The sequence below is a fragment of the Pelophylax lessonae genome, assembly GCF_965119305.1.
Source record: "Pelophylax lessonae genome assembly, chromosome: 3".
Classification (NCBI taxonomy): Eukaryota; Metazoa; Chordata; class Amphibia; order Anura; family Ranidae; genus Pelophylax; species Pelophylax lessonae.
The window spans coordinates 471,020,365-471,033,402 of record NC_138770.1 but is presented as its reverse complement, the minus strand read 5'-3'; the positions used below and the strand labels follow the sequence as shown (position 1 = coordinate 471,033,402).

Genomic DNA, 13,038 nt, shown 5'->3' with positions numbered 1-13,038 from the left:
GGGACGCTAGCAACACGCGGGCGTACCTCAGTTGAGACATCCCAGCGAAGATAGCAACTTCGCAGGCTCATCCCTGATGCCAGGGACACTGTCGTTTGCAAGGCCTGGGCGTACCGATAACCTGCTAACGCTCGATGGCAGGCTGGGAGTCCGTAAGGTTCTATAACAACCAGTGCGAGGCCCAGCTCTGCAAACGTTGTAGTTTTCTAAAGTCTGACTAACTAAGCGAAGGAGAAAATAAAAAGCTATCTTTTTAAAAGAAAAACACTTTTGTAGAGAGAAAACATAAAAAGAAGAAAAAAGCTGAGACCTAAGTCTCAGCCAGGGAAACCCAGCCTACTCCTGAGCTAGGCAGCAGAAAACTGATTAGATACAGGAAGTAGCTGAGGGATAATGTCTGTGGGACAGGCCCCTAGAGGTGTGTCTGGTCAAAAAACCGGTTGTTATTTACTGTTTAATAGCTGCCTAGCTTACTCCTAGAGTGCACAGCCATTACCCAATCGTAATGAATTAAGAGCGGCGACGACTGTCAGAGGACGAAAGAGAAAGTATTATTTTAAGGAAAGTGTAGATGATGCTTGAAATAAAACTACCAGCAGAGGTAGTGAGACAGTCAACAGTAAATGGCTTCAAACATGCTTGATCGATGGACTACTCTGTCTTTTTCTGCCGTCACTTTTCTATGTTTCTATGTTAGGTGACTTCTGAAGGCAATTGGTTCCACTATTTTTGTTAGGGGTATCAGAGTAAAGGGGACTGGATACAAATGCATGCCACACACTTTTCAGATATTTATATGTAAAAAGTTTTGAAAAACATTTATCATTTTCCTTCCACTTTGCAATTTTGTGCCACTTTGTGTTGGTCTATCACATAAAATCGCAATAAAATACATTCAGTGTTGCATGACTGAGTAATTCTCATTCAAAGCGCCACAGCACTGAAAGCTGAAAATTGGCCGGGGCAGGAAGGGGGTAAGAGTACCTAGTATTGAAGGGTTAAAGTTTTTTTTTTTTTTTTTTTATCTTTCTAGCATGTGCTTGCTAACAGCTAAAAACCAGACAAAGACCGAGCTCACCCCAGCTATAGACATCTAATGGAAAAGAGAAAAGTCCTGGAAGTTACAAAACCCATAAGAAGGTGTATTACAGCGTCAGCCCAAGCTCATACAAGGCCACGCCCCCAACACATTTTACTCCGCCCATGGAGCTTAGTCATGGGGATGTTCCCCAAGACTAAGTTCCATGGGCAGAGTGAAACATGGGGGAGTGGCCTGGTTCTTGTCTACACTGCAAGCAGTTCTACTTAAGAGGACCAGGTGGAGCCTTGAGTGGCACCTGTAAATATAGTTTGGGTCACCTATTTTGCTTGGCAGACTTCTGGCATTGGTAAATAAACACTTTCATACATTGTCACGTTTTGCATATTTTTTTATTTTAGCACAAATAGTACCATGTCCAATGGTTGTTTGTAACATGGGAACCCTCTTATTACCGGCCATCGCCCTCCCCCTCCATCTTTCTGCATTCAACCCACCAAAAGGAACTGACCCATACCTGCTTCATTATAATCTAATTTACGCTCCCCCCTCAATCCTAGTTTAAATAATCCTCCAGCCTTACCATAAACTCTCCCCCAGCACAGCAGTCCCCCTTCCATGTATTTGAACAACAGAGATTGCTGCACAGTGATTCTCCACTCATGAGATATTCAGGCTTGCTTCCTTCAGTATAAGGCACCTGGTACTTCCCTTGTGATTGATGTAGGCCACAGCCGTGGTGGTGTTTGATTGCACTCTAATCGGGTATCCCTGAAGAATGGGGGGGGGGGAGGGTCCAGTAACAGAGCCATTTTTATCGATCTGAGTTCTAAGATGATGATGGAAAGTTCGGCTTCCTTGGGTGACCATGTTCCCTGAACTGAGAGAGATTGGAATACTCCTACCCAGCCTGAGAGGCTGGCATCTGATGTTATCGCCATCTATTGGTATCAAAGAAATGACTTGCCCCTTGTTAATGCTGGGTTGAAAATCCAGAAAACTAGGGGATTCCTGGCTTGGTTGGATAAAATGCCATCAAGATGTTGTGTTGAGGCGGCACTGAATGAAATTAAGCAAATGGAACAGCCTTGAAAGAAGCCACCATGTGGCACAGAACTCTCATGGAGAAGCTCAGAGAGAGAGGTCTCTTTGATCCTAAGCATGATATTTTAGAGAAACCATTTTATTTTTTGTGAGAAAGCCTTTTGCTTGAGCTGTGTCTACAATGAGGCCCAAGTATTCCAGGTGAAGAGAACGCTGGTTCTCCATGGAATTAACAGAGAAAATTGTAACAGATGTTCCCCCACTCTTATGAGTGAGGGTGCCCCTTCATTGGGAAGAGGGCTTTGGGGAAGAACTGGTGGATTTTTTGTTTTAGGTCTTGCATCAAAAAGAAGGGCATTGAGGTGATTTTCATTCTGAGGAGGTAAAAGTTCCAAAGGAAGGGGATTTCGGAATATTTTGTTGTGGAAAATAGATCTTACCAACTGTGACATATTTGATGAATCTGTCAAGTGCTACACCAAAGTAACATCCACCTTCAAAGGGCACACATGTGAAAAGTCTTTTACAGGCAGCTTCAGCTGTACAGGTTTTTAGCCACAAGATTCTACACATATGAATATAAATGAGAGCTATTCTGGAAATATGTGTCATGACTTGTTCTACAGCATAAACACAAAACACTCTTTTGACCCTGCACCCAACTAGCATGGGCAATTTTTTTTTTCTCTCGTTATCTACTTCCCCGCCATTCACTCTCGGATTACGATCCTCCTGCCTCCAGTGGATGGGGTTCCCTCATTCGCTCTCCTCATACTTACAGAATCTCACAAAAGTGAGTACACCCCTCACATTTTTGTAAATATTTGATTATATCTTTTCATGTGACAACACTGAAGAAATGACACTTTGTTACAATGTTACGTAGTGAGTGTACAGCTTGTATAACAGTGTAAATTTGTTGTCCCCTCAAAATAACTCAACACACAGCCATTAATGTCTAAACCGCTGGCAACAAAAGTGAGTACACCCCTAAGTGAAAATGTCCAAATTGGGCCCAATTAGCAATTTTCCCTCCCTGGTGTCATGTGACTTGTGAGTGTTACAAGGTCTATAGTGTGAATGGGGAGCAGGTGTCTTAAATTTGGTGTTATCGCTTACATTGTAGCAAAGTGTAATTTCTTCAGTGTTGTCACATGAAAAGATATAATAAAATATTAATAAAATGTGAGGGGTGTACTCACTTTTATGAAATACTGTAGGCCTGGGTCCCTGAGCCAAGATTTTCACTTATACCTTAGGCACCTTTAGCTTGATATTGTTGGTCTATAGTCTTGTACATTCAAAATGTATGTGACTATTGTGTGATCACTTTACTACTTTACTGTCTATGTCCCTTGGTGCAGGAATTATTTGTTATATTTTTCCTATTTTTTTCAATAAAAACATTGTACCAGAAAATGTAATGCACAGGTTATATATGCTAAAAAAAAAGAAATAAACAAACAAAAAACAGCGAAGCTGAGTGTAATGTTTGTAAGCGTTCTGCCAAAGCACAGTCCTGGAAGACAGGATCCTGTTGGTTGTTCATTGCTTTAAATAGCTACAGTCTGACAAATAGTAATTGCACCAATAGCTGGTTGCAGAGCTGGGCCTGTGAGAATAAAAGAAAGCCTTTAAGAGCATTCCCAGAGCATCACTAGAATTTACAAATGAGGGAACAATTTCAATGAGTAAGATGTTTGTTTAAGATTGAGATGGCAGGGTCTACTACTAAAACAGTCCACTTTTTGCGAACTCTTCTCTTTTTAAGAATTTCAGCCCCGGAAGGTTTTAACCCCGTAATGACCAGGCCATTTCTTGCGATTCGGCACTGCGTTATTTTAATTGGCAATCGGGCGACACTGTACTTAAATAAAATTGATATCCTTTTTTCCCCACAAATAGAACTTTCTTTTGGTGGTATTTGATCACCTCTGTGGTTTTTATTTTTTGCGCTATAAATAAAAATAGAGCGACAATTTTGGAAAACAAATGTATATATTCTTTACTTTCTTCTATAAAACACATCCAATAAGCATATATTGATTGGTTTGCACAAAAGTTATTGTGTCTACAAACTATGGGATCATTTTTGGCATTTTTATATATACAGTAATTTAATTTTTTTTTTTACTAGTAATGGCAGCGATCAGTGATTTTTAGTGGTACTGTGACAAATCGGGCACCTAACTCACATTTTTGACACTTTATTGGGGACCAACAACATTATTACAGAGATCAGTGCTAAAAATATGCTCTATTAATGACCCTGGTAGGGGAGGGGTTAACATCAGGGGGGATCAAAGGGTTTAAATGTGTCCCTAGGTGGTGCTTGCTAACTGTGTGTGGGTTGCTCTGACTGGGGGGAAGACTCAGCAGGAACACAAGGTCTCCATCTTCTTCCCTGTCAGAACGGCGATCTGCCTTGCTCATTTAGGCAGACCGCCGCTCTCCCTCTCTCTTGGGTACAATCGTGGGTGGCTGGCAGACATCGGGTCGGCTGGACCCACTGATTGGCTCTCCCTCTGTCCAGTCAGAGCACGATCGCACCTCCGGCGGTGCGCATGCCCCTAGTGGCTATTGAACCAAATGATGATTTTTTTTTTTGGTTGAACCGGATGGACTTGTGTCTTTTTTCAACCTGACTAACTATGTAACTATGTACAGGTTTGTGATTTTGCACAATAGAGCCAACCTGCAGCAGTACATGTACGTTAAGCGGTTGCCAAGTGGTTAAACTAGACAGAGGTCAGGAATGATTCTCAGAGTGGTGAAAATTTTTTTTCAGGAATTAATAAATTGACAATTCTATTTGTTCATGAATGGGGAATGTCTTTTTAGACTTAGAAGGTCTCTTAGTACCTAAAGCGGCATGGCGAGACAGAAGATAATAAAATGCAACAATACCAAGTCTTTTGTACACAACAGAAGTAAACATATTTTTTTTTTTTTTTGCCTTCCTCTGGATCAACTGCGGGTATAGGATTGTGTATATGGGATTGTATGGTTGGGTTTACAATAACATTGGCAAGCATATTGCGTGAAGCTGCAACACCAGGTGTACAGAAGCCTCCGGTAGAGAGGGTAGTGGGGAAGGAAAAGAGGCCAAATACTTTTGACCCCTGGACAAAGATGGCTCTATTAAAGCTTTTAGTTGTCTGAGAAATTGTAACAGTTTCAGAAAAAAATCTGCCTCAGCCAAGTAGGCCACTTGTTGCATGCCTGAGATAGAGCTAGAATTGGATGCAGAGACCAGTGTTAAATCAGGGTCCTGCTCTGGTGCAAGGAAAGCATCCTTACTTTGAGTAGATTGATCATTTTGCATGTATTTAGCAGGTAGAATGTTTGCCTGAGCTTTTGCCTTGGCTCACATGTGCCTGGTTTCCACCATGGCTACCAGTAAGGGCATTCCCCTGTGGGGTACTCATGAAGTAAGTTATGGAAATGGAGTAAGTGTTCCCATGAAGAAGTACGTAGCAACCTAGGTGTCGATCAACCTTTAGCGAAGTCCTCATGGTGAAAGTGTGGGAGAAAGAGTCTGATTACCTTATAATAGGCCCTAGGCAGGAGAAGCGGTAAACTATGCGACCTGTGCTGTGATGTAACACATGGTAATCCACCTGAGACTAAGCTTTGAATGGTGGCATTTAACACCAAGTTTTTAAAGTTTAACACTGTATAACTGTATACAGTTCCTGTTTCCTGATAATTTTAACATGTGATAAAATACTATTTAGGATACATAAAATCAATGTAAAGTAAGTAATACTATGGGGCTACAGCAACAGTCAGAGTGACTTTGTCTTATGTGTCCACATCGATGATCCCAATTTAGGGACCAAGCTTTGCCGATCACAGTGGGTATACCCGCGAAAGGGTCTTCAAGGTCTGGGATCCAAAGGGCTGGACCATTGCCCTGGAGCTATATAGCACCCTTTGGCTAACTACATGCATTGCACAAAGTGCCAAGGTAAGCGCCCAAGTAGGATCCAGTGCCCGAAGAAACATTACAGGCCATCCCCACAGCATGGAGTTCATGTCACAGCCCCCAAGGTTTTAACAAACAAATGTACTGCTTCTATCGTCGTATTAGAAGACAGTGATGATTTGACTGAAGAATTTAAAGTACAAAAATAAAACATTTAAACTTCTAGCGCTGGCGCCTCCTGGCCCTTTAAGAGGTTGATGGCACCAGGAGGCGGGGCACGGCTTAGGACCACAGACGGTAACTGTGCCGGAAAGGCGCAGCTTGTGCGCTCTCGCACAGGTGTATTGGCAGCAATTCACGCAAATATGTGGCCCCCTTCGGCCCTAAGGACCAGGTGCCAAGGAGCCCGATATCTGCAAACGACCAGCCGGCGCCAAGGGGTTAAGCCGAGAGTGATTTCTTCATAAGGTAGAAGAGGTCTTCTACCTTTGGACACTAGCAAAAAACTAGGATTCACAAACTGGGTTATGGTTACAGGAGGATGCCTGTTATCAAAAGCTTTTCTAGTGTACAGTCATCTAAAGTTACCAGCCCTTAACCCAGGGTCTATGAAAATCAAGCCTGTGTCCTGTACTGTACAATTAAGATAATCTTACTGCAAATAAAAAAAATGATTACAAAGATCCCATGAGAAGAAATACAGTTGCGATTTTTAACTAAATACAACTCACCTGCCGCACCGCATAATTTCCTGGAGATCCAGCAAACCTTTCAATTAGAATGGGTTTCAGATCCATTTTCCACATTTCCAATATGTCTGTCTGAGTCAGAACAGACCGGACATCAGCTGTACGCAAAACCAGAGGGCGATGAGAATTCTGCACAAAAAAAAAATAAGAGTAATGATACCTATTTAGATAACACATATTATAAATTACACATATTCTAAGCATACAAGTGTATATGAATTCTCCTCTATTGGCATAAGTCCATTATCATTTCTGTGATTATCTGTACCCAGCGTAAATCTTGCCATGCTTTCCGTGCTCTGTCTCAAGTTGCGTAATCTTGCTGTCATCTGCCTGCACCAGCAACTTTCCCACTTTAGGTTCTACCAATTAGAATTTCAGGCACACTGCTCTTGTTGCTTGGAAGTTGGCACTACATTTTTTTGCATGGGACTATACAGAAAATAAAATGCCTACCCTCCTCGCAACTTGTTGAAGGCTGTAGTTAGCGATGGCATCTGTTCACATGCTGAATTCACCCAGTCTCCCAGAGCAAAAATAGTTACATAGTTACATAGTTAGTGAGGTTGAAAAAAGACATCAGTCCATCCAGTTCAACCTATGATGTGTGTGTGTGTTTGCTGTTAACCGTACATTGTATACCCCTGTATGTTGTGGTCTTTAAGGTGTCCATCTAATCGTTTTTTGAAACTATCAATGCTCCCTGCTGATACGACTGCTTGTGGAAGAGAATTCCACATCCTTACCGCCCTTACAGTGAAGAACCCCTTACGCACTTTAAGGTTAAACCGCGTTTCCTCAAGTTTTAGTGAGTGGCCACGTGTCTTATTGTATCTCCTCTCTCTGAATAGTTTGTTCCTTATGCTCGGGTCGCCAGTACAGTATTTGTACATTGATATCATATCCCCCCTCAATCGTCTCTTCTCCAGAGAGAATAAGTTCAGTGCTTGTAGTCTTTCCTCATAGCTGCTGTCCTCCATTCCCCTAATTATTTTTGTTGCCCTTCTCTGGACTTTCTCCAGTTCCAGCACATCCTTCCTGAGGACCGGTGCCCAGAACTGGACAGCATACTCCAGATGTGGCCGGACCAGAGTCTTGTAGAGTGGGAGAATAATCTCTTTATTTCTGGAGTGAATCCCCTTTTTTATACAACCCAGTATTCTGTTGGCTTTGCTTGCAGCGGCTTGGCATTGCATGCCACTGCCAAGCCTGTTGTCTACCAGTACCCCCAAGTCCTTTTCCATCCTAGACTCACCCAGAGGTTCCCCCCCCCTAGTGAGTAGCTTGCTTTCTGGTTTCTGGCCCCCAAGTGCATTACTTTACATTTTTCAACATTAAATCTCATCTGCCATGTAGTTGCCCACCTAGAAATAGAAAACTTCTGATCAGGTAATTGCTGATCCTATCTGGTTGATCATAGCTGATCTGGTTATATCCACTCTCATACAATTTCATACAAGGTCTGAGAGATAAAACATGTCAGGAGAGACTACAGAAACCTGTATGTATAGTCTTAAGGAAAGAAGAGAAAGGTGAACCTGAGTGAAACCTTCAAGTACATTAAAGTGTAGTTCAAGAACACTTCAAACATTTGGGAAATTTTAAACTAGCCAGCAGTTCAGAACCGACCTTAGAAAGTATTTTTACTGAAACAGTAGATGATTCTTGTAACAGGCTTCAAGCAGAGGTAGTGAGCAAGTCAAAAGTAAGTGAATTTAAACATGCTTGGGACAAAGATCTATACTCAAACAAAAAGGTTAAAAATAAGAAAAAATAAAAAAAAAAGTAAAAAGCATCAGACTCAATAGACCATCCGCATGGTCTTTTCCTGCTGTCAATATTCTATGTTTCTGTGTATCTATGTATAGTATCTCACAAAAGTGAGGACACCCCTCACATTTTTGTAAATATTTTATTATAGCTTTTCATGTGACAACACTGAGTGTCGGTTCACACTTGTGCGATGCGGGAAGGCTGCGAATTCGCAGCCTGTTCCCGCATCACATCCGCACAAGATGCAGTTCACACTGCCATATGCGATACGCAGGGGGTGTCAATTAAATTTTAACGACACCCCCAGTTTGATCGCATATCGCAGTGCGATCTGACAGTTCGCACAGGATCGGATCGCACAAGTGTGAACCACTGTGCGATCCGATCCTGATGCGGCTGAAAAAAAGGGTCCTGTGTGTCTTTTGTGCGGGTGCAGTGCAAATTCAGCCATACAAAGTGTATGGCTGAATTTGCATCCGCACAGGAGATCGCATGTAATGAAGGAGCAATGCGCTCCGAATTACATGCGATCAGCACACCCGCAGTAGTGTGAACCGGCACTGAAGAAATAAAACTTTGCTACAATTAAGTGAGTGTACAGCTTGTATAACAGTGTAAATTTGCTGTACCCTCAAAATAACTCAACATACAGCCAATAATGTCTAAACTGCTGGCAACAAAAGTGAGTACACCCCTAAATGACAATGACCAAATTGGTTCCAAAGTGTCAATATTTTGTTAGTTCACCATTATTTTCCAGCACTGCCTTAAACCTCTTGGGCATGGATTTCACCAGAGCTTCACAGATTGCCACTGGAGTCCTCTTCCACTCCTCCATGGCAACATCATGGAGCTGGTGGATGTTAGAGACCTTGCGCTCCTCCGCCTTCCCTTTGAAGATTCCCCAAAGATGGTCAATAGGGTTTAGATCTGGAGACATGCTTGGCCAGTCCATCACCTTTACCCTCAGCTTCTTTAGCAAGACAGTGGTCATCTTGGATGTGTGTTTGGGGTCGTTATCATGTTGGAATACTGCCCTGCGGCCCAGGAGGGGATTATGCTCTGCTTCAATATGTCACAGTACATGATAGCATTCATGATTTCCTCAATGAACTGTAGCTCCCCAGTGCCAGCAGCCTCAGACCATGATGCTCCCACCACGATGCTTGGTTGTAGACAAGACACACTTGTCTTTGTACTCCTCACCTGGTTGCTGCCACACACGCTTAACACCATCTGAACCAAATGAGTTTATCTTCGTCTCATCAGACCATGGGAAATGGCTCCAGTAATCCATGTCCTTAGTCTTCTTGTCTTCAGCAAACTGTTTGCGGGCTTTCTTATGCATCGTCTTTAGAAGAGGCTTCCTTCTGGGATGGCAGCCATTCAGACCAATTTGATGTAGTGTGCGGCCTATGGTCTGAGCACTGACAGGCTGACCCCCCACCCCTTCAACCTCTGCAGCAGTGCTGGCAGCACTCATATGTCAATTTCCCAAAGACAACCTCTGGATATGATGCTGAGCAGCTGCACTCAACTGCTTTGGTCGACCATGGCGAGGCCTGTTCTTAGTGTAACCTATCCTGTTAAACTGCTATATAATCTTGGCCACTGTGCTGCAGCTCAGTTTCAGAGTCTTGGCAATCTTCTTATAGCCTAGGCCATCTTTATGTATAGCAACAATTTTTTTTCAGATCCTCAGAGAGTTCTTTGCCATGAGGTGCCATGTTGAACTTCCAGTGACCAGTATGAGAGAGTGAGAGCGATAAAACCAAATTCTACACACTTGCCCCCTATTCACACCTTAGACCTTGTAACACTAACAAGTCCCATGACATTGGGGAGGGAAAATGTCTAATTGGGCCCAATTTCGACATTGTCACTTAGGGGGTGTACTCACTTTTGTTGCCAGCGGTTTAGACATTAATGGCTGTGTGTTGAGTTATTTTGAGGGGACAGCAAATTTAAACTGTTACAAGATTGGTGACTAAAACTGGACTGCATATTCAAGATGAGAACAAAACGAATGTTTTGTAAAGGAGCAAAATTATTGTTTTAGCTTTCAAATATTATACTTTTATTGAATGAGAGTATTTTGCTAACTTTGTTAGATGCCACTTGGAATTGCATGCTATCGCTAAGTGTGTAGTCTATAAGTACCCCTAAATCCTTTACCATCACTGATAGTTAATGCACGAGAGTATTTTGCTAACTGTGTTAGCTGAAGCTGGACATTGCATGTGATTGCTAAGTTTGTGGTCTACAAGTACACCTAGATCCTTTAAATCACGGATTTCCTAGGGGAGCCCCTCCTAAAATGTACTGCGCTTTCTTTGGACTTGATAAAACACAGTGGACAAACACCAGTAGATGACATGGCTCCCCAAATCATCGCTGACTGTGGAAATTTCACACTTGACCTCATGCAACTTGTATTCTGTGCCTCTCCACTCTTCCTCCAGATTCTGGGACCTTGATTTCCAATTTAAATGCAACATTTTCCACAGCCTGTTATGATTTAGGGAACGATGTCCTCTTCTGGTGTTGGTCCACTGTGTTTTATCAAGTCCAAAGTCAGCACAGCCCTCTACCAGGAAATTCTAGAGTACGTCATGCTTCCCCCTGCTGACCAGCTTTATGAAGATGCTGATTTAATTTTCCAGCAGGACTTGGCACCTGCCCACACTGCTAAAAGTACCAATACCTGGCTTTATAGACCATGGTATCACCGTGCTTGATTGACCAGCAAACTCGCCTGACCTGATTGCATGATTATTGTCGATTTAGTCGATTAGTTGTTTCAGCCCTACCTATTTCTAAGGTTCAGTATCAAATGCTTTAGCAAAATCTGGATGAACTACATCCACTGTGATCCACCATCCAATTTCTCATAACAAATTGCATGACAATCGTGGCAAAACCGCACTGCAATTTAGATGCTATTAAAAATAAATGGCACCCAAACACGTGTGCTTCATTTTGCCAGCATTACAAAACTCTTGGTGATTCCGCCAGAGATCCCAAATCGCTATATGTGAACAGGGCCTTAACAAATGGCTCCAGGTGTTCTGCACACTGACAAGTGTTTTTTTGGTTGAGAAACATTTTAGTAGCTTACATGGGTGTTGGGGGGTTTTGGGGGCTTAGGCAAGTTCAGTTATATAGGTACTCCGTGAGTCTGGTTTAACCACTTTCAGACCAGAGGATTTGGCTGCTTAATGACCAGGCCCTATTTTGCGATTCTGCACGGGACAATTGCACAGACATGCAACGCTGTACCGAAACGAAATTGATGTCTTTTTTTTTCCACAAATAGAGCTTTCTTTTGGTGGTATTTGATCACCTGTGCAATTTTTATTTTTTTGCGCTATAAACAAAAATAGAGCGACAATTTTGAAAAAACAACAATATTTTTCACATTTTTTATATGAAATTCTCAAAAAAAAAAATGTAAAAATCTAAAATTTTTTAACATTTTAGGCCAATTTGTTTTCTGCTACATATTTTTGGTAAAAAAAAAAAAATAAAATCGCAATAAGCGTATTATGATTGATTTGCGCAAAAGTTATTGCGTTTACTAACTACAGGAAAGATTTATGTCATTTTTATTGTTTTTTTACTAGTAATGGCGGCAATCTGCGTTTTTTTTGCGGGACTGCGACATTGCGGGGGACAGATTGACATTTTTGACACTTTTGGGGGTACCAGTGACATTACTACAGTAATACTCAAATAATATTTTATCTTTTTTTTTATTTTAACTATCTTGTATATTTTATCTTGAGTCCCATTTGTTTGCCCTAAACTGTTTGAGAATGTAACAGTAACCCCTCAGGTACTCACAACATTCACACACAGTGCCATCCCCTGATACTCACAGTGCCCCTAAAGTGAGGTACACACTATAAGAAAATCGGGCAAACAATTGTCTGATTTTTCCTCGTTGTTTCACAGCAAATCGGAACCAATGAAAGAAATATTCGTACGAAAATTATCGTATGACAAACCCCCCCCCCTCCCCCCACAAAAAAGGAAAAAAAAAACCCTGCAAGACAAAAGCAAAGTCATATGCATCGCATAGCTCATGGGATAGTGGGCAGGAATTTTTCAACTACTGCATAAACTATATAAAGCTTACCGTACTTGCTAAATAAATAACACCAGGACACCAGGTTGGAAATAATTATGGCCGCGGCCGCTTATTGGTATAAATAATATTAAACTCAATAATATTTATAAATGAATAAATACAATGAAAACAACCCATAATATAAATCACCAAACATTAATACTAGAGATCGCTCGATATAAGTTACCAATATTGCCGATATTTTTGTGACGTCATTGTGTAAGTTGCGCGCACACGTTCTGCCTTCTAACACCGCCTCCCACGCCTGCGTGGCCCATACATGACGTAATTTCACCATGCGCTGCACACGTTCTCTGCCTTAAGACTGCCTCGGACAGCTTCGTGTGCAGCCAGCTACAGTCCGGTCCGGTCACGG

At 42.0% G+C, this 13,038-nt stretch overlaps 1 protein-coding gene across 2 annotated transcripts in view; it reads right to left on the bottom strand.

The window, feature by feature from the left end:
* The window catches only part of QPCT (glutaminyl-peptide cyclotransferase), a 275,144-nt gene that overhangs the window by 233,899 nt on the left and 28,207 nt on the right, over nt 1–13,038 (bottom strand). For both annotated transcript variants that reach the window (XM_082251215.1, XM_082251216.1), the window contains exon 2: nt 6,743–6,889. In XM_082251215.1, coding sequence (XP_082107341.1) covers nt 6,743–6,889 — 147 coding nt within the window. The remainder of the gene's footprint in view (nt 1–6,742; nt 6,890–13,038) is intronic.